This window comes from Pseudopodoces humilis, chromosome 10, assembly GCF_049639895.1.
Source record: "Pseudopodoces humilis isolate 2021_Gansu_Grassland_sample_001 chromosome 10, ASM4963989v1, whole genome shotgun sequence".
Lineage (NCBI taxonomy): Eukaryota > Metazoa > Chordata > Aves > Passeriformes > Paridae > Pseudopodoces > Pseudopodoces humilis.
Genome location: NC_142209.1, coordinates 25,254,624 through 25,277,716, shown reverse-complemented (window position 1 = coordinate 25,277,716; position 23,093 = coordinate 25,254,624). Strand labels below are relative to the sequence as shown.

At 36.0% G+C, this 23,093-nt stretch overlaps 1 protein-coding gene across 2 annotated transcripts in view; it reads left to right on the top strand.

Moving 5' to 3' along the window:
* LOC102112919 (AGBL carboxypeptidase 4) overlaps nt 1-23,093 on the top strand; it is an 878,734-nt gene that overhangs the window by 44,251 nt on the left and 811,390 nt on the right. For both annotated transcript variants that reach the window (XM_014250851.2, XM_088060383.1), the window contains exon 3: nt 2,154-2,278. In XM_014250851.2, the coding sequence (XP_014106326.2) occupies nt 2,154-2,278 (125 nt within the window). The remainder of the gene's footprint in view (nt 1-2,153; nt 2,279-23,093) is intronic.

The following is a 23,093-nucleotide window of genomic DNA, read 5'->3' as shown; positions in this document are numbered from 1 at the left end:
CACAGGCAAAACACTCTGCTGTGTTAATGGAGATTTATGGCCAGTTAAAATAGGTTTGCATAGTAAAAATCAAAGAGAAATGAAAACAGTGCCTTCTCCCTGCCCTTCCCTGTTTCCCAGGAGCAACTTCCCCACACAATGAGTGGTGCAAAGGGCTGAGGGCTGATCCTTCCTTGCTCCCCTGCTCCTGGGCAATCCATGGGTCACTGCTCCTCAGGAGACACCAACCTGCTCCATCCTGGGCCCTTCATGGGTCACTGCTCCTCAGGAGACACCAACCTGTTCCATCCTGGGCCCTCCACGTGTCACTGCTCCTCCAGGAGACAACCTGTGGGCATTCCATGGGTCACTGCACCCACCTGCTCCAGCCTCTCGCCACAGGGCACAGGGAATCTCTGTCCTGGCTCCCAGAGCACCTCCTTCCTTCTTCCTCCTCGCTCCCCTGTTGTCCTCAGGCTCCCTGGCCCCTCTGCCTGGGTAGGATTTTGCCCTTCACTGGACACATTTTTACCCCTGGGCTGAGGGGCTGGGCTGTGCCATGGGTGAGGCCATTCTGGAGCCATCTGGAGGAACCAGCTGGAATGGGCAGGGGCAGCACAGCCGCTCCAAGAGCCGGGCCTGTGGCCCCACTGCCGGCACCTGGGCACCAACACCCACCACGGCAGGTGTCATTATTTCTGTTTGGCAGAGGCATTCTGGCTTTACAATAGAGCTGTTTTTTCAAATATTTCCAATGCCAAGTGTCTCCTTGAGGCGAGCCCTCAGGAACAGATTGAGAGCGTGGAGCAGGTCTCTGCAGAGGAAAGCAGTGGAGAGAATTTTCTTATGAAAAGAAAGATGTGGGTAGGAAAGTAGAGGATAACATTAAAAATAGAGAAGATTAAACATGTTCCATTAGAAAAGCCAGAAACAATTTAGGATGAGGTAGAAACCCTGGAACTGTATTGATAAACAGAATTAAAAATGTCTTTTTCCTGCTTCTTTTCCAGCCCAGAGCAGCAGATCAGCTGAATTTTGCTGCTTGTGTTGGTATTGAGCAATGTGTTCCTAGAGAACAGTCCTATTGACTGCAGTGGGGCTTGCTGAGGAGGGAATTGTTTAGCTCAAATAACCTTATAAATGCACATTAGAGCCCAATGGTATATTTCCAACACAAAAATATATATCTAACCTCAAATTATATTTGAAATTGTAAACCTAGATTTTCAGTGCTACTTTTTAGAAGGTGTAATTTAGCATGTGAGCTAAAATGTGGCCCTGTCTTACAAGACCTGATGAGATGGGTTTTGGATTGGATCAGGAAAATGTAAAGTCTTATTTTTGTAGTGTATAAGTGCAATGGACAGTCTAAACCCTGTCTCTAAAAATCCTGGCATACTTCAAAGGAAAAATGCCATTTTAGCAACTTAAAAGCACTTAGTGGGTTTTCCATAGCCAGTGTGGTTGCCTGATGAATAATGCCATAGGGGACGATGGAGCTCTGACTATATTTAAAAATACTATTCCATGAAATTCACTAGGAACAAGCTGAAGCAGAATCTCATTTGTGTCTTTGGAAGGAGGTGATAGTGGCTGTAAATGGTGAAGGGAAAGGGTTGAGGTGGTTTTTGAATCGCAGAGAAGATGAAGGCTGGACCATCTGTGGTGAGAGAGGGATGCTTAAAGCAACAGCCAGAGGGCCCAGGCAGAAATCTGGGGATTCTTTAATATTACAGGGACTTGAACAAGAGCAGCAATTGGAAAGTAATTCTAACAGGTGGGGATTTAAAGACGTGCAGAGACATCATTAGAAAAGTGAAAAAAAAGAAAAACAGAAACAATTAAAAGGATGTTAGGACACATAATTGGAATATTCAGATAAGAGGAAACAAAAGGTCAATTTGAGTGAACAATAAAAGTCTCTATTGTCTTCTTTTTGGTGTATTCTTATGCATGTAGCTTACTGCTACATATTTTATTTTATGACTACAATTTAGCTTTTAAACATAATTCTGAACTACCTTTAAAAATAATTCTGAACTGCTGTAAGGCCTGTTATACTTGTATATTTTAACCAACGGAGATAGAAGTTTAAAAAACATTTCTCACTGTTGTTGATGGACAGTTGTTTAGCCATTCATTAAAACACAACCTGTTTCATCTGTTCCTGGCAGGGAACCTTGGCCGTGTGGACCACGTCACAGAGTTTGAGTATGACCTCTTCATTAGGCCAGACACCTGCAACCCACGCTTCCGAGTCTGGTTCAACTTCACTGTGGAAAACGTGAAGGAATCACAGGTAAGTGGTAATAAATTGAACTGGTATGATAGCGTCAAAAATCGCTTACCCCAGAATATGTTTCCTTTAACAAAAAAATGACGCCCAGGGTTTGCAACTAAAAAATTCTTTAAAATGTATATTTGTTCTTTGAATTTTTATAAATAAAAGCAGGTATCAGCAGGAGTGGGTATGACCATGCTTTCCAGCTATCCAAGACAAGAGGTAATTGCAAAGACAGTATAATTTTTGCCAAATAACAGAACTGGTATTAATAATGGCTGCCATATATTTATGCTTTTGCATTCCAATCAAATATGTGTGTTCATATACGAAAAAAAAGTCCATCATAGCTGTTCAAATATTATCACTCAAGCCTTCATTTAATACATGTAGAACAAAGGGGTAGCTTTGCAAACAGGCATTTCCCTAGTGACTTGTAGCACAGGAGTTGCTTGCCAACGTGTCCCTTGTGAAAGAGGAGGTTTAAATGTGAAGCAAATTGATAGGCAACTGTTTCACTTACTTTTAAATAATGTTTTTTGCAGTAAAGATGCCCCTTGAGAAAGAAACTTCCTTGCTCTATTTTTTCACTTCTATGCTTTTAAAAGTTATATACTAACTTTCACATTGAAAAATAAAAAAAAAGAAAAAGGAAAATATTTCATTTCACTTTTCAAATGTGCCTTGAATTTTGTTCTGGTGACCTGCCTTAGTTTATCAGAATCAGTCTATCATTTTTACTTAATTGAAATAAAACATATTTAGTGAGAGAAAAAAACTGCAGAAGCTTAATATTTGTATTCCTATGGGACTAATATCTTAATATCCAGCACTGTAACATTCCTGTTACAACTGGAAATCATGAAATTGTTTATCTATCGTCCTGGTGCCTGGTACTTTATCAGACAGACCCTTTCCCCTGCTGTGCCTTACTCAACTATGATCAAATTATATAGTCATGAGATGAATGGGAATCTGTCTCAAGGAGGCAAAAAGATCGGGTAGAAAGATACAATATATATCTAGTGCTTACAGGATATTTGTTTTCATGGTTGTCTACATGAAAGAGAATGGTTCCACTATTAAGTTTGACTTGTGAGGTCTGTTTTTATAATGTGTTCTCCTATAATCTTTTTCTCATCTCTCCAATTTCCGTTAAGATGAGACCTGCCTGGACGTAATCTAGTCTGGAACCCTTTTTAGCTCTTTATACTACAGGCCATGAGCAGCATTAGTCATTGCAGCTCAGCTACATTAAATGAAAGTTAGAAGTTGCTACGTCAAACATACTGTGTAATGTAATCTGTTTTCTGCATTTCGATTATTTTATGTTTCACTAGAAAACAGTAATGAGGAAGCGCAAATTATTCAGTATTGCTTCAAAATGTTGCACTAATACAAATACAGAGGACCTTTGATCACCTTTGGGTGTGTAGAAGTAGATATTTTAATAGCTCTCTATAAATCATTACCTGGATAATGCTGTATTTATTTTTGATGCATCATGAAAGTAATGTGTGAAGAAGGCACATCTATACATTTATCTCTATTAGGTCTGGTTTCAGCCATTTGGATAAGGACTCACAAAGAGTAACTACTTTTGTTTTCATATTATCTATTAGTGATGTATTTTTTGTTATTAATCTAATTATGAATGAAAAGAAAGACCAATTAGAAATTCCAGCCAATCTTACCATCCATGTATTATTGTTCTATAAGAAAACAGGTTCTTTGCATTTAATTTTTTATGTCATGGAGCTTCCATTTCCTATGTCTCAAAACTGTTTTATAAACTCCTCTCACTTACAGTGTTGCTTGATTTTTAGCCTAAAGCTTTCCTTTATTTAATCCCACAATTCCCAGTTGCAATTCTGCTTAGTAATAACTCCTCTTGGTACAAATAAATCCTCATCATCCCTGACTAACATTTATATTTCTGTAAATTATAACATTCCTCATCATTTGTGTCCCAACCTAGCTATCATGCTTGGTTCTTTCAGCCCTGTATCCAATAGACCACTTTACCTTTTAAGTATTTTTCTGCTTTGGGGCCTTTGGACTTTCATCATAAGTGAATCTTTCAGTCCTTTGGTAATTAGCCCAGTTTCCCAAGGAAGCAGGGCTTATATGATCACACTGTCTACTTGCTAGTCTAGGTTTTTGTATGGCTGCTGATCCCTCTCCTCTCTTTTCTCCTTCAATAACTTCTAAACTCTTGGCCAGTTTCAGCACCACTGGAGAGGAATTCCTGTAAGTTTCGGGAAAACAGGCTGCCAGATGGGCAAGAGACCCATTAGTGTTCCCACTGGCAGACAGTCTATAGTATGAGATCATTTCTTATTAAACATCAGAGAACCCACAGAGGAGATGAATAGGTGGAAGTACTCATTGGAATTTGCATTTTTAAGATACCAGAGAATCCAACCATGAAATCCAAATCCATAGCATTTAGTAATTTTGCTTCTTGCAGAACTTCTTGTTTTTTATTATTATTCTTCCTCTTCCAGTTCCTTCAATATTTTCTTTATAGTGCGGAACTAAAATTTAATGGATAATTCTGAGTATGCTAATCCAAATTTACAGAGAAGGGGCTCAACTCCCTTTGCTGTTAGTACCTCACTATAGACAGCTGGAAATTGCAGCAGCCTTTTGTTGCTGTATCACTATGGAAACTCAGGCCTAATTTGTTTTTCCCTATCATACAGAAGTCTTGTTCAGAGTGATTGCTTCCTTGCTCCTATTACATATGTGTGAGGTTACTGTTGTGCTTCATAGGTTATACACCTAAGCTCTGTACCATGCCACTGACAGCCCTAATATTTCCAGAATTATTTTAAAAAAATTATCATAAACTTGATTTATTTGATGTTCACTTCCCAATGTTGAAGTAGAACCTACAGACGTTTTTTAAATTTGTAAGTTGGTAAATTAATTTCTTCCTCCTTATGATTTGGACTTCCACATCAGACATTTTATGTTAGTTTTATTTTATACTTTCTTTAACAAGGAAAAAAGATTTAAAAAAATAGCTAATTCCAGTATTATGTAAGATACCTGCAAGATGTAAAATCTGGTCTGTTGGTCTCCTTATATGGCTTCTGACATGCAAGTCAGTTGTCTGAAAAGATCTGAGCTATGATTCTTTTCTGTTATTTGTTTGGTGAATTCAATTAACACCAATATTGGAAAAAAATAAACTGATATGTTATATGTAAGGAAAACAGATAGATTTTTACAATTTATACATATCCATGAAAGGGAGAGTGAAGGAAATAGGATTTGCTGGGGAACACATGGTCTCATGGGCAAAGCCTCCAATTTCTCTAATTATATATGTGTCACAGGCTGCTCTCTATTCCTGATAATGCTCTTTGCTGGGCAGGGTTTGCTTCCTATTCACTTCAGCCATGGCCCTTAAAACACCATCTATGATTTTGCTAAATTTCTTCTCTGAGCAGCCAGAAATTGGATGAACAAATTTCATCTCCCAATTGCATTTCAAGTATTTTAAATACACAGTGCTTCAGGTGCAAGATTACCTCTGAGCTAGAATGGCTTTAATGCTATTACTAGCAACAGTGATTCATTTGAGCTTTTTGGGAAAAAAAAGAAATGTGTGTACGTGTGATAAATTATAAAAAATATGCTGGTATACTAATATTGGAGGATTTTACAGGTGAAAAAGAATGATTATTGTTTTTGAGGGCCATAATCAGAAATTCTTCTCAAGTGCTTGACGCTCACAGTTCCAGATACTGTAACCATAGTGGAAAAAAATTTGTCCTGGAAAATTTCCTTTTGAGCAATTTGAGAAGAGATAAGAGTTACGTACAAGAAAATGATAAAAAGATTAAAAATATTTGAGGATTTTTGATTTAACACACAGCAGCCATATTATACCACTAAGTAATGCACATCTAGGCCTCATGACAAATTCTGTGTGTGTGTGTACCATGAGCAGCTCTGCTGTCTGATGAATCATGTTGAGAAATGGTATTTTCACTGAGATTAAAAAAAGAATTTCCAACAGAAGGGGTTTCCTAATAGTGCCAAATTTTGTTCTGTAAGTGTTGATAAACACATTTGGAGTTCTTCATCACAAAGGTACTGACAAAATATACCAAGAAGGATAGAGGAGAAGAATGGATATTTGGCAGCTAGGACTTGATCATTACTTACAGTTAATAAATCAATCCAGATTGAGGTTAAAATCAAAGAACCAAATGTTATTTACTTCAAAGACATTCTCTCTGTTACTTCAGTTGCTGTTGCACTGAAACTAGAATTTTGACTCATTTTTGGGTTTTTTATGTGTGGGTATGGATCAGGAAAAAGGATAGCCTGTTCTTCAGAAATGTAAACAGGATGCCCAGGTAAGACAGAGATTGTCATAGCTGAACATTATTATGAATGCATGGAACTGTCATTGTAGAATTTTCTGGGTTTTTTGTCCTACGCTGTTTTGTAAAATATAAAAGGCTGTAAGATCTCTGTTGTCTTTAATTGATTAGATATTCAGGAAATATTAGTTATTGACAGTGGATTTTAGAATATGTTCAGGCCCCTTTTTACTGTGCTAAAACAACTCCATGATCCTTAGCAGACAACTGCTTCTTTATGATATTACAGCTGTGCTTGTTTAAAGATAATAGTGATACGTGTGTAGGGAGAGATAATGTCCCTCTTTATACCAACTGACATGTTTTGGAGAAGCTGGGGGGAAAAAAAGAAAAGCAGGCATAGTTTGAGGTACTCAACCTTTTTTTCTGACCTAAGAACTCATTCTGCAGTTAATTCCTGCAGAAGCTGCATCCAAAGTAAGATGGAGTGCATATGACATCAAAAGCAGGCTAAAGTTGGAAACAGGTTACCTTTTTACTTTCTTCTTCTTAAGCAGACATGTTTTGCTCTACTGTCATTTGGGGATTTAAGTTACTGGTATCAAGATGCTTTCTAATGTCTTATACTCTTTCCAGATTCTCATTTGAGAAGACAAATATTTTCTTTACTGTTCATTAAAGGCTATATTGCATTTACCTAGCTTTGGAAGATGCATATGTAAAAGGTCATGTTTTTATGAAAAGAGTACAAATCTGAAATTTTGAAGTGAATACATTTGAAATGAATGAATGAAGCACTTTTTGCAACAATTCCTAACCAACTTTAAATGCATAGTTTCTCTAGTATGTTTCACTGCATATATCTTAATAAATTAAGTATATATCGCTCATTTATTAATAATTTACATTAGTAATTTCTTAATCCTCTTCTGGTCAGCTCCTGTAATCTCTCTAAATACGTGTTTATAATGAATTACAAGGGGAATCAGTAGATTATTTGAATTTTCCCCATTAAGGAAGCCCTCAGCTATTACCCATCTTTTTATCTCTTTTGTGAATTTTAAGCCCACTAGAAAGAGACGTCCAGCTCTTCCTGTATTTTGCTATTTTAGTCACCGTTTACACAGGTAGGCAAAAACTGATCTTTTTCATGTCCCAGTTTTGTTTTGTCATATGAATTTATTTTTTCCTTGCTTCTGATACTTCTCTTGAAAACCATCTATATTTGAGAGGTTAAATGGGTATCAGTAACCCAGCTGACACTACCAGCTCACATTCCCATTTTGACTTCAAGCTGTAACTGTGTGTAGCATCACTGCTATAACTTTCCATTTGCTGCTTACTGTAGTGTTAGTATTGATTTAGTTAGAGCAGTATCAAATTTTTATTTGTTTCATATGCGAGTGAAGTTTTCCCTTTATCTATCAAATTGTGGATTTCAGTTCTTGCGCCTGAACTTGGTCAAAATTTAAACTTTGACATGCATCTAACACTGCTGGGTGTGTCAGTCATTATCATTTATCATTATCATGTCATATCATACCATGATTTATTTTCCCTTGGAGGAAAGCAAATACTGCATAAAGGTGGAAGTTACAATAATTTTTCTAATTATTCGAAGATTAAAAAGGAGACAAAGTGTCTTGAAACATTTTCATCAGGAAAAATCAAGTAAAAGAAATGAATCTGAATTAGAGAATGGTTTCAGTGAAAATTCTTTGGTGTTCGCTAGCAAATATGACAACAGCTGAGCAAAATTAGGGTTATGTGTTTACATCCTTTGGGATTCCTTTTGGAATTCAGAAGCAGCAGAAGTCTGAACTTTAAGTTGTTTTTTGTTTAATCCGATGGCATCCCTGTGTACGACAGTGTTGCACTGCATATCCTGCACTGGCCAAGTTCCTTAAAGCAGTGTTTGTATGCATATGTATATTTTATATATAAACATGTGCATAAGTGTATGTCTAGCTGCCTAGAAAACACGAGAGGCTGAGGTGAGTGAATTTGGATAATATATTCTTAGTAACAGCTTTACTACAGGATAAGCAGATTATTTCTTTGAGTAGCACATGCCCTTCAACTTGAAAAAAAAAATGGGAAAAGAAGGATGGAGGTAGAATCAGGATGCAAATTTTGTAAGACCTTGTGGTACCATAGTACCTGGTAATATGAGTCTGTTACTTTTTGTTAGGTATGGGCTTGAATTATTTGAAGTTTGTATTAAAAACCAAAATGGATTATTTCAAAGGAGCGTTTGTATTTTTAAAAGTAGTTTTACTGATCCCTGTGTTGGAAAGTGGTACAATTTTATCATAAGTCAAAAGTGCATAGGGTTAGATGATACCTATAGCAGTTGAGGTAATCATTTACTTACTGAGGAAACCATTTGAAATGATAATTAAATAAGAAACAAAGTGATGACATTTAAAATAGATTGCATGTGCGTCTCAACATTTAAAAAAAGAAAAATCAATTGAACATACTGCAGTTTTGAAGAAAAATAATGTTACCATTTTGGAAACTTGTGCCTATATTGGTCATGTATAAAATTAGATTTATAAATGATGATTCTTCCAAGTTGGAATCCTTTCAAGTACGTATAATTTTATTTTGGATCAATAATTCAGTTGTGCTTGGAATAGATTGAGGGTGCATGTGAAACTTTGGTAAGTGCAATATAGTGTGCATCTCCATGAAATTATCCAAAGCTGTCATGACAGGTATCATCCTTTGAAAGCTAATGAATGCAGGTAGGTTGGTAAACACCTGAAATAGTCAGCATTACCAGAACATCTGTCCTGGTGAAATATTCACTCTTGGCAAGGTAGTATTAAATTAATAAACTTTTTCTGTTCCAGGTGTCTGTAAGAACATTTCAGGTGCCAGTGTTCAGTAATTACTGCAGACATACTGTACTCTTCAGATTTAACACTGCCTTTTACCTACACCTAAGGGCCAGGTGTGTTTAATTTCCTATGGTGGTGGCATCTGTCATTCAAATTGTCAAAAATACATTATAGATGTCATCAACAAAATCAGCACTGTGATGATCTTGATGTCAGTGATGTGACATACTTACTTTTATTTTCAATTTAAAACCTTTTTGATTTCTGATTAAATACTCCTTTTTTTAGTTCTAGAGTGTATTGTCTTCCATGCAAATTTGGTTTCATTTTCCTTTTATGACTGGAAAGTCTTTATATCAGAATTTGGAAGCATACATTGAAGAAGTGAAGGTGAAATGTTTTGAACTTTCCTGTCTTTAGATTTTTTAATATTTTTAATTCAGAAAAATTTTTAATTTTTTAAAAAAATTCATAATAATCTGTGTCCCATTGATTTCTGAGGGAGCAAATCTCGTACAATATTAAATGCTTCAGAAAAATTCCATCCTGTTCTCAATTAAATATTTTGTTCCTTTGCTATACTGCTTATAAATATGTGCTTAGTTTATAAAACTCTGAAGCTATAACACATTAAGATATGCACTTTCAATTTTTTTAGGGAGAAGATAAAATTAAAATGCCATGATTTGTAGCTACTTGTCTTTTTGTTTGTTTGTTTGTTTTTACTGTTAATTGAAACTGGAAGACTGTATAGGTTACCCAAGAAACTATATTATATATAGTTAAATTGTTGTTTCTTCCAGCAACATATATCTAGATCTTTAATTTATCTATTGAAGCGGCTGTGAAATACTCTGTAAAATGACTGTGCAAGTTTTTTTGCTTTGAGAAATTAAGGAAAATTAACACTGTATTTATAAACTGACTCTCAACATAGAGCTGGTATATTTTATATACAAAATGCAGAATAATCAGCTGAGTGATTCTGATGATCGAGCACAGTTCCCCCAGTTTAGGATCTGACCTGTACACCCTGGATAGGCAACATCTGCTGTTACACCACAGATCAGGATGGCTCTGGTAATTTTTTTTGTGATTTGAGAAGCTCCATGGAAGCTTCTAATTTTCATAGTAGCACTACCATGATGAACTGTGGCTCATTACTGTAAACTGATGGCAGCTGTTAATACTATTACAGGCAGAGACTTTTTATTTAAGGGAAACATTAGCCAGTAACTGGTAGATTTCTGACACAGTATTGCATGAGGCTTCCTGTTAGGAAGGAGAGCAAAGAGAAATGGATTTGAACCCATTAGTATCAGAATTACGTGTCAAAAAGCTGGAGCAGAGTTCAATTTATTTCTGCAATAAAGTGTAAGCTAGAGATTGACTTGACAATTATTTTACCTTACATTGCTCTGGTTGTTCTGAGATGACTATTCCAACATCAAATCATCTTGTTTGGACATCTTTTACAGAATAACATGATAGTCTAAATATGCATTATGTTATGTAGGAACTAAAACTCGGCAGGTTTTTTCAAGTAGAAATGAGTTTTTATTACTCCTTTTACTAGAGGATGTATATACAGTGGAACACATTCAGCATAGATTTAAAACAACTGCATGTATTTCTGCTAAATCTAGTGCATGTTGCTGAATGGCGTTTACATTGTAATAGAAAGGATAATCTTTCTGAAGCTTTTAGTAGCTTGGTATAAGGAATACAAATAATCTGCCCCAAAATATTTGTTTTCTCTAAGCCAGTCACTGAGCAGAGTTGTGGTTTCTGTTTAATAGGCTTTTTTTTCCCCTAATAGTTTTCCGAAATAAGAGACAGCAAGTTGGGCAACCACTTCCTTATCATAATTTTCAACTTTGAGAAGAGTATTGTTACCAAAATTTTTGCCCACTTAATATACATACTGTCCTACTGAACACCAAAGTCCATGAATTCAGAGTCTTAACATTGAACATTGTAACAAGCTTTTATTAGAATTGCAATTTTTTCTGTCTTGAACTGATGGTCCTCTACAGAACACTTATTTAATTTTCTAATTATGTAGCATAATTTTTGAAGGGTGTTGTATTCATTGTCCCTCTGAAAATTCTCATGAAGCTTCGCAGAAGATGTTTATTAAAACTTTAACAAAAGTAACATATTACAACAATGTGCAGATTCTCCTGGCAGGTTTTCCTTTCCCTTTGCATGGTTTCATGCAGGACCATATCACACTCAGAGTGATGCAGGGAAGCAGAATTGCAGCTTTGCAGCTCATTGTGTGTTCATGTTCTGATCTTCTGTGAACTCTGTGGGCAAAACTAATCCCAAAATCAGAGCACTACAGAGTGTTGTGGGGTCCATGGCAGGGCATTTCCTGGCCCTGCAAATTCGACAGTGATGCTGAGTACCTCCAGTGTTAGGTTTAGAATCTCCTCAATAGCCAGATTAAACCGAATATCCTTCCTGGCAGGCATGTGGAATGGCAATTCCATGGCTTTGGAATATCCAGGATGAAAATACAATAGCTGTTCCTTGTGGGTTGTCTCTTCCCGATGGCTGCGAAGGATTTCTCTGAACCAGAGGTTAATATAGTTACCTACCTAGGTCAATTGTTTTTTTTTACATGGAGTTATATATATTTATTTTATTGATTTAAAGCCTGTTCATTATAAAAATTAGCCTATAAAAAGAGATAGCATGTATGCAGGGAGATAATTTCTTTTTTTTTTTTTTGCCAGGAATTTCTCATGCATAGATACAAATGAATTTTCTAAATGTAAATGTTTGGCTAGATTATTCTTCAGAGACACATATTGATTTCTGTTGTCACCCTTCAGTGAGATTTAGTGTAGGTTACTGGGAAATCCTTTCCAAGCACATACTGAAGAAAATGTAAAATATGATTTCCTTGACAGTTAGTGAAAAGAGACAGAATAGACGTTAACAAATTAACTGTGTTTATCTCATCTTCACCAGTTTAAGAGTCTTTCAGCTTCTAAAAAATCAGCTCATTTGATGCTTGTAGAATACAGGTCCATATTGCACTGGGTGAGCTCGAAAGCACGTTTTGAAATTCATAGCTGAGCAAAAGGGAAGCTTTGCATTTCCTGATTTTCCTTTGCAGATCTAAATGTGGAGTTGTGGCTCTCTCGCCAGAGTGGGAAGTACTGTATAATTTTGCAGTTTAGGCTATTCTGTAATGCAAGTAGTATGAGTCTCATGGAAAACTGTGTGTGATGGCCAAGCTTAATCCTAAAATGTGTTTCATTCAGCTTTCTAATAAACCTGAAATTCATAAATTTCCGTGTGTTATAGCGGGTTTGATAATTATGGGTTATAATAATTTTACACTTCAGTGCTTAAACCTAAATATTGTTCTACAAATACTTTTCCTTTTTTATTTTCCTATTTTCTTTGTTATTTAGAGAGTAAAAAATGCCTTCAGTAATACTAGAGTGCAACCTATGAAGAATTTGTTTTTATAGCAATATAATTTTATATCTATCTAAACAAGTTATTTTAAAACTTAGATATTTTTATGTCTTACAAGGACTGTTAGATATAAGTATTGAACAGCTTGTTATGGTTCAGTCATGATAAATATAAAGTTCACCTAAAAGTTCATAAAAAATATTATTTCAACAACTAAAAAATCTGATAAATTTTTGCTTACTTAACATTGTGATATTGTTAACCTCCATTAATTTGCTTTGTGAACGGTTTAAAAACAATTAGTGTCATGTCATTTATAAGGCAGAGTCAATAAAGGTTGGTTTTCAAAATACATTTTAATATATAGAAGATGAAACTAGTGTTGCAGTAAATTACTGTATTTTAATAAGATTTAAATCATAATTTCTGTGCACTCCTTTGCTTGTTTTGTAGATAATAATAAATGTACAGATTGGGGTGGAAAACTCAGCTTCTGTTGTTTCAAGGGAACAGTGACGCTTGGGTTTGTATATGATTAGTAGTTAAGCTACAAATATTAAAATTATACAATAATGTAGTTGTATTTTCTCAAAACATTTGGGAGCATTTTGAATTCAGAGGTTTTTTTATGATCTCTCTCTGATGTACTTCAAGGAAGAAAAGCAGAAAGAATTTTGGAAAAAAATTAATCTTTGTGGTAAAACTGGCTTTATAAAAAGACAAACAAGCAGAGGCATTTTAACATAATTTTCTCCTGACTTAAACAATCTTAATTTTATCACTTTGCCAAACTGTGTTCCTTTGCATGAAGTATGTGCAGGAGATACTTTTGAATTTGCATTTTCATTAGATTTAGCATTCAGCACCTAATGCCATAAATTTGTTTTTGAAACTCTTTAATTCCCCTGAGTGTTCCAACATATTGAATGCTATTTGCTTTGTATTATGTTGGCAGCAAATCTGCAGTGAAAATGCTGTCAATATATATTCATAGCTAACATTGTTAACTAAAAGCAATATTGTTTTTCTATTGTAAGCTGTCACAAATGTTTGGCACCCTGTTGTGTAAGCCAAAAAAATGTCAAAAGAAAGAAAAGAATATTTTTGAAGAAAAGTGCAGTGATAGTGTCAAGTTTTCTGTATTAAAATACATTCCTTGTATAGACCTTTACAATCTATGAAACTGTGTTTTGTAGTAATGTAAAGTTAGAATATTGTGAGAAGATGCAGGCTGTTACAGATATTATGTTAAATGAGAGGAGCACAGTAAATGATACAACCATATTACTTTTTGTGTAATGCTGTGCTTATCAGGCTGTAAAATGTATTATACTAAACCCAAAGATTATTTTATTAATAGATGTGCTATATATATGTGGAAAATGAATTAAAAATACTTTACATTTTTCCCTGGTTTTGAAGATGAAGTGTATAATTAACAAGAGCAAATGCAAAGTTTTGAACATTCTCCTAGGGAGTATCCTTATCTTTGTGTAAGAAACACTTTGTTTATTTAAATTGTGTATTCCTTTTGCCAATCATTCATTCATTCTTTTCTAACGAAACTTATATTTTTTGTATCTGCATGCTGTTATAGGAATGTCTTAGAGTATTTTGGAGAACTTCTGTGGGGAGAAATGAAAAAAAGAAAAATTCCTTCTCCCATGCAAATAACCATGTTAATGCTAATACATAATAAACACCCATAAGATAAAATAAGACAAGTGGCATCTTTTGTGCTACTCTTGCAAGTGTTTTAACCCAGAGAGCTTGTAACCCAAGCCATGTGAATAGAAAATTCTGGATGAGGTACTTGAGGCACAGCCAAGTTCCCTGGCCGCAGGCTGGGTTACTCTGGAACCAGCAGAGTTCTTCTGGTGGCAATGGAGAGCACTGAGAAAAATCAGTGTTTCATGGCTCTCACTGAAGTACCAGAGCTTCACAAAGACAGATTTCCAGTACTCTCATCCCTTCAAGGTGACATTTTTTCTATATTCACCTAGGTGAAAATATTAATCCATGTGTAGTGAAGTACTGGCAGCCCCAGAAATGTTGTCATTCCTGACACTTTGTGTCATTCTCTAGAAAACTTGTTTTCTTACTGAATCATAATGTGTTGAATTTGGGAAACTTTTTTGGTAAACCTTTAATAGAATTGGACATTGGTCAATGTACCAATGTTAAAATGTGTGTTATAGTGGGTTTGATAATTATCTGATCTGCTATTCAAGAACATTTTGTTTGAACACTCTTTTCCATACAGCAATGTATTGGTGACACATATTAACATGTATCTTCTTCTGTGGTACTGGATGCCAATAATCAGTCCTTTTTTTCCTTGCAGCTGATTTCACCCCTCTATTTCAAAATAACCTCTGGTTTCTGCACTGATATTTGCTCTGCTATGGGAATACTGGTGCCACAAGTGGTTTCACAAGGTCCCTGTTATGGACTCACTATTTCCAAACATTTTCTAAGAAGTGCAAAATAACCCGAGTTTCTATTGACTTTAGTGACTATTTCAGTACTATTAACACCTTGGAAAATTGGCCTTTATATTCCTTGGCACCAATCTCTATAAATTCTCTCATGTGCTTTCAAGTAAAATTGCATAAATCTTCAGAGCTGTCTCCCACTACTGCCCAAATTATTTTTTTCCTGCTTTTTATAATTTTTCCTAATTTTGATAAAGAAAAATAAACAAAAAAGTGAAATACATTTGATGTATGGAATTTCTCTGGGTCTTTGACTGGCATTATATAACAAGGTCAGGGATGTTTATTAATGTTCTAGGTGAATGCCAAGCACATTCAAGTCCAAGAGAGAACATGTCTTGCCCTCTATTCATTCATTTCTAGATTATTCCAAGAACTTGCACATTTTTGAGTCTTATGTGTATCTGGAGAGGCAATATACTTGGAAAATTACATTCACAGGTGAATAATATTTTTAAACACAATAAAAAACTAACATTTTCTTAAATGGCTCACTAGATAGGGATTTTTGTTACAGAACAGGAGACACTACTGCATCCTGCAGACAATTGACAAAATGGACTAGCAGTTTTCATCCTTAATTTGATTCTTTTTCCTCAGTGGCAGAGAGATGCACAGCCTTTCTTACATTGTTTATCTTATTTTGGCATAACAGATTTAATCATGACTATATCCATTTTCCACAAAGTGTCTTGTGTCTTGAATCATAGAATGTTTAAACCTTTTACAGGGGTGGGATAACTGTGCAGCTCATCCTACTGGAAAGCTTTGGATTTCTGTGCATTGTGGAAGAATGTACCTTTCCCGAATTTTTAGAAATGTTTATGAAGCTTTAGAAAGTGCTGTCTTGTCTATCTGGCACTTAGATTTCTATCACTTCTTGTTATTGTTAGGGTTCTGTTTTATTACTTTATTATATATTGTACAGGGGGACTTCGCCACTTTATGTTCTTACTGTTGGTTTGTTCAGCACAAATTTGATGCTGCAGGAGGAATGAAGATGTGCAAACCTAGGTTATTAATCATGCTCAAATCTTTTCCATATGTGTGTCTTGAAACACTTCTTTTCCTTCTATTACCCTTATATGAAATAAAACTGCATTTTTCTTTTTTATGCTTGAGAGTTTTGACTTGATAAAAATGAAGGCTGTTGCTTTCTCCCCTTTGCAGAAGTGATGTCACAAAAAGGAGCAGGACAGGACTTTTTCCCAACTTTTTCTCTTAGCCTGTGTTATTCTCATCCCTGCTGTGGAATTCAAGTGGAGGACTTCTCCAAGATGTGTTGCCTGCTTTTTCTTCTAGCAGAGTGACTCAGAATTCTCTTGAGGGTAGCTATTGCAACAACAGTGGAGCACAAAGACAGAGAAATTAATAAAGTAAATAGGAAAGACAGTAAATATAGACCAGATATCCTCATTTACTGTTAGAAATAAGAGAGGAACAGTATTAAGGTACATAGATGAGACAAACCAGCACTTATCCATGGTGAAATCTATAAAATGTCTTCGATTGCTCAAGGGATCTTTAGATATAGCATTATTTTCTCTATCTTATGGATGATTTGACCACCTTCACTATGAATTTTTCATGATTTTCCTGACCCAGCAGCTCTTGCCTGTGGAGAGAGTAATACAGTATTGATTTGGGTGTTAGGTTTCTGCCTTTTTTGCCATAACAGGATTTTTGTAGCCTAGAAACCTCAATCCCTGATTACTCATTAGAGACTTGAACAACTTTTCTTAGATCTGGAATGTAAAAGAAGAATCACTTGGTTACTTTCGTCATAGGTAGCCTTTGTAGTGGAATTTCAGCTCATCTTGGTAATGAGTGTTGTTATTAAGCTTTCCTGATTGAATGGGCTCTACTAGGCCTTCAGATTGCAAAAATACTGTTGCCTGTTAACAATTAGTGTGTTTGCAGCAGAATTACACTGGTGAATGTGTTTATTTAGCAGCATACTGCAAGCCAGTGGAATAAGTAGGGGTCTGTTCTCCTGCGTTCATCCTGGCATTGATGTCTTGGTGACTTATTTTCTGTGCCTCTTGGGCATATTAGAAAATGGAAAAGAGGCCATGATGTTGCTATTTCTCATTTAAACTGTTGTGGTTTTTTTTTTTTTAAATAAAAAATCCATATCTTACATCCTCTGAAAACTTACTCTCAGCATTGCCATGGAAACAAGATTTTTAAAAGGGACTTAACTGAAATTTAGCAGCAGTTTTTATTTCTTTGTGATTCATACTTCATAAAAATGTAAATGTCACACTAATACATGTTTTACCTTAATATTTTATACTACCATTTTGTCTTAATTGGTCTAATGTTTTTCCTAATTAAATTTTGAGCTTTGAGTGATTTTAAAACTGTACTGTGGACCTATCAAGCTTTAAATTTTGACTATGTGACACACAATTTAAGACACTGTCATAGAGGAAAATCAGTCATTTCAACCTGTAGTCACAGGCACAACAAAAGATTTAAAAGATTTAAAAAGCCTTTTGTCCTGACTGGAAATTTCTTGGCCTCAATAATCTTCATTTCTAGTGAAGTACTACAGCAAATAGCTTTTAATCATTTATATTCTTTTGTTTTTCACTTTATTCCCTCTAACTGTGTAAAGTTGTTTAGAGGATAAATTACTGCTGTGCTAAATAAAGCTTTTATTATAGTTCCCTTAAGAGGAGTGTTTTGTTTATGTAAAGCTACAGTGTGCACATTGGTTTACATACATACTTGCATCAACATGTGTAAATAAACTACATTAATTTAACATTTTATTTGTGTATAAACATGCAGCAGTTGATAATGTTAGTTCAAACACGAAAGGATATCTGGCATTCTCTTCTGAGTGCCTCTTTGGTCAGGCCTCACAGAACAGACAACATTTTGCCTTTTAAAAATGAAAGTTAATATGATTAGAGCAGGCATCCTGGTGATCAAGACTGAAATCATATAACTATGGAATCGCTTAGGTTGGAAAAGACCTTTAAGATCATCAGTCCAACCAGTAACGCAGCACTGCCAAGCCCACCACTAAACCATGTCCCTGAGCACCACATCTACACCTCTTTTAATTATCTCCAGGGATGGCGACTCTACCACTTCCCTGGGTAGCCAGTTCCAGGGCTTGGCAACCCTTTCAGGGAAGAATTTTCTTTTAATAAGCAATCTGAACCTCCCCTGGTGCAATCAGAATGTTCTATCACTTGCTTTGGGGAGAAGAGACTGACCCCCACCTGGCTACAACCTCTGTCCCTGGAGCTGTGGACGGTGATAAGGTCTCCCCTGAGCCTCTTTTTCTCCAGGCTGAGCCCCCCCAGCTCCCTCAGCTGCTCCTCTCCAGACTTGTGCTCCAGACCCTGCCCCAGCTCCGTGTCCCTTCCCTGGGCTCGCTGCAGCCCCCAGTGTCACCCCTGGCATGAGGGGCCCAGAGCTGGACACAGCACTCGAGGTGTGGCCTCAGAAGGCAGACACAGACGGGCACTCACTGCCCTGCTCCTGCTGCCACGCTCTGGCTGCCACAAGCCAGGTGCCATCGGCCTTCCTGCCCACCTGGGCACAGCTGCCTCCTGCTCAGCTGCTCTCACCAGCACCCCAAGGGCGTTTTCCCCTGGGCACTTTCCAGCTGTTCCCCCCTCAGCCTGTATCGCTGCCGCGTGTTCTGATCCAAGGGCAGGATCTGGCTCTTGGTCTCATTGAATCTCATGGAGCTGGCCTCATCCCAAAGATCCAGCCTGTCCAGATCTCTCTGCAGAGCCTTGCTCCCTCCAGCAGATCAACTCCTGCCTGACTTGGTGTCACCTGTGAACTGACTGAGGGTGCACCCAATCCCCTTGCCCAGATCATCAGTGAAGAGATGGAACAGAACTGACCCCAGCACTGACCCTTGAGGGAAACCACTTGTGGACTGGATGTAAACCCATTCACCACCACCCTCTGGGCTTTAAACTGAGACATCCAGTTAAAGCCAGTGTGTTTTTCACAATTCTCTCATCTACAAAGCCGCTGTACCTCATGACATTAGAAAGAAAAGAAAACAGTGTGCACTATATACACTACTGGCCTCACTTAGAAATTGTTATTACTCACAGCTCAAACAGTGTGGATCATAGATCCCTCAGTGCTGAGCTGTAAATGAACTCCTTTTATTGCATTTTTGTAAAAGTTTTCAACAGATAAATCAAACAGGAGGAGATTCATGTGAAGTTATACTTTATTGTAGGGAAAAAAAAGTGTAGTCACAGAGAAAATGCAGAAACATAGGAAGGCTTCTTCCTTGGTGAATTTTTTTTTTAAATTAAAAATCTATTGTCAGACAATTTTGTACCCTTTACCCTAAGATTTGCTTTGTACATGCTGAAGATTTATTGGTGTATATATTGTCCACACTCTACAAGTACCTTGTTCTGATTAAAGGCATCATGGATGCACATTGAATGATGAAAAGAGTCTGAAACTGTATTTGAAGCTCAATTGTATACAAATTTTAACTGAGATTAAACAATACTAAATATTTATGATTAAGTTTTGGGTAAGAATTAAGTTACCTCATGAGGCAGTGGTTGAATGTATTTGACCACACAGTAAAATCAGTAGAAAATTATTTTAGATATAGTTGAAGTGCTTAGAACAAGTGAAAAATAAGTATTTTTATCACTAATCTTATCAATTATTTAAATACATTAACCTATTAAATGAACGTATCATCACTGCCTATGCTACAAATGCATTTAAAAACCTGGAAACATGTTGGTCAGGTTCCCAGGGCTGCCCACTCAGATTTAGCTGTATATAAAAGATTTCTTTTGTAAACATAGCAAGTCCTGCAGTTTGAGCAGTGTGTTTGCCCATTTTTGCATGCTCAACTTCCGTGCAGCCTTCTGAAGAATAATGCTTGACATTCTGGATAGGTGGTACTTAACAGGAGAAAAGACAAAACTCTTCAAAATACCATAATATTGAGGGGCATGCAGACACACAAATGTACTTACAGAAACAGTAGCGGAGTGTCAAATGAATGCATTTGAAAAGTAATTACATCTGACTTTTATACTGAAGCAAACAAACACAATTGTTCAATAATGTCTTTCTCCACAGACTCGGTTGTCAGTGTATTAATAATCCCACCTAATTGACACTATCTCTATTTATGTTATGTGTATTGTAGTATTTGCAATCTTCACTTTTCCCTATTTTAAGTAACTTGTATCTGCCTCTCTCTGAAGATGAGCAATATCTTTTTCAAGTTAATGAGATTTCTATTTTACTTAAACAAGATGCATATTCACTATCTTTCTGTTGTTTTAAAATATAATTGCTATGAATGTGTTCAACAGTTTGACTTGGTTTCTTCAAATTGAGTGAATTAATTAAAAATTGGTGTTTGCCCATAAAAGAGTGAATGAGCACACTCAGTGCTTGATGTCAGAAATCAGACTGTAAATGAACATAATTATGTTTCACCTTCCTATTTAGTCATTTGTGTGGGCATAAGCATTTAGTTGTTTGCAATATTATTTCTTAAACAGTTTCATTTACACTTTGGTTTTTTAAGAAGAGAGGGAGGGTAAAAGAAAAGTTAATGACTAGATAATGATTTCTTTCTGAAAGGCTGAGCATCACTTCTAATATTCAATTTGCAGAACATCAGGGTAGAAAATACTTCTCTGATGGTTTTTTGCTAAGTGTGTATTATTTAGAAAGAAATTCTCACCACAGAACGTGAGAGATCATTTTGGCTCCAGGTGCCAGGGTGTTATTCCTACACACATTTGTGCTATGGTGTAAGCAACATGATATGCAGAGGTGTCCTCTATCCATATTTACAATATACTGCTTTAAAGCAACAGACACTGATGATGGCTGCCATTTTGTTTAAAAGAATCCACATTATAGAGTCAAAACAGCATGGCTTTTTTCCTTAAATTTACATACCCAACACAATAGTATTTTTATATTTTGACTGATTACTGAATGGAAAATGAAATGCAGCTCAACCAGCACATTGCTTGTTATAATTTTTCTTTTTGTGGGGTTGTTTTTCTTGCCCCTAGAGAGACCCAGCATTATATTCAAGATTTGGATAAACTTATGTAACAGTAAGCAGTTGCTTTGTCTCCATTAAGGACTCCATGACCCAACAGCGCAGTCAAATAGGGGAATAATTTGGCATTTCTATACAGGAGTATTGTCTTGCTACTGAATCAAAAAACCCCTGTGATTATTGTGTATTTTTTGATATGCATCAAATAAAAAAGTCCAAAATGTGTAGAAGGATGTTACATCAGTTCCTTCTAAGCTGAAACAAATTAAAAAGGATGATGAGCAAAAAAAATGCATGACTGAAGATTTCAATTTTAAAAGGTTAAAACTGGAGAAAGGAGGGAATGTAGGACATAATGAGAACTTAGTGGTCAGTGGTTGAATATCCCTTTGTCATCCTGTTCACTGCATGAAATATACAGAAATAATACAATGTTGGACAGGAAGAGTTTCTATTGTGGACAGTTGAAGTACCTGCTATTATAAATTCCTAAATTTGGCCAGCTAAAGCTTCTCTTTAAAATGAAGTATTCCTTTAGCTAACCTGTTTGAGATATTAGTCCTCTGAAAGTTTGAGGCCCTCTAATTTCTTAATTAAATGTACTAATAACCACTTAATACTCATTTGTTCTTTCAGCAGTATTATTCTTAAGACTAACCATCAATTCTGCCTCCCAGCTGTTCATTCCTCTTACAATTTATGGAGAACAGTCTAATCCATTTCCATCTGAAAGTGAGGGATGTTTTTGTGACAAAGTCACAAGAGTTTGCCAGTTCAAGTTCATGTGCCTGCATTTACTGGCTCACATAAAATACCCAGTGCAAATTTTCACTTTCTTTTAGAGCACTGGAATTCTACCTTGAGGTTGAAATAACAGTGTCAGGACTACACAAAGAATTCTCTGTGCCAAACATGCTCTTTGATCAATACATTAATTCTCTACTCCCATTAATATCAACTGTAATCTCAAAATCATAAGATATAAATAAGAAAGTAATGAGCATAAATTGTGACCTTATTTTCCTTGGATAGCCTCTGAGTAGTAAAGCACTGGAAGAAGTAGATCTGTAAGGCTGGTTACCACAGAAGTGTTTTTTCAGGTTTCAGGTTATTCCTCAGTAGGAATTTTATCAAGTATGGGAAAGCAGTGGAATGTTTTTCTATCTCATAATACTGTTTCAATTGACAACACAGATGCATTTTTAGCATTAATAACTATTCTTAATAGTCTATTAAAATTCCTGAAAGTCTCCCTTTTACACTGTAGTGCAATGCAATTCACTAGAACCATTTTCTTCCTGTTGAGAGGTGACCTCATAAAAGGTTGAGTGTGATAATTTTATAGCAACTACCGGAATTTTCCATTTACTGGTTAACAGCTTGTCATGGATTAATAAGTAGAATATTGATAGTTAAAGGTAAATATGAGAAGAGATGCATGAATAGTAAATATAAATAGTGTAGTGCTCGTTTAGCTGCCATGTTAGACAATGAAAAGTTATTTTTTTAATGACATGAGACACAAATCACAAAATGTAACGTACCACAGCCTGAAAACTGGTATTTTGTCCACCTTGCATTCATGAAGGCTGTACGACATCAGGATCTTTAGTTCAAAAGACAAGAGTTTTAAAATATAGTTACCTTTTGAATATCTCTTCTACTGCCCAAGGG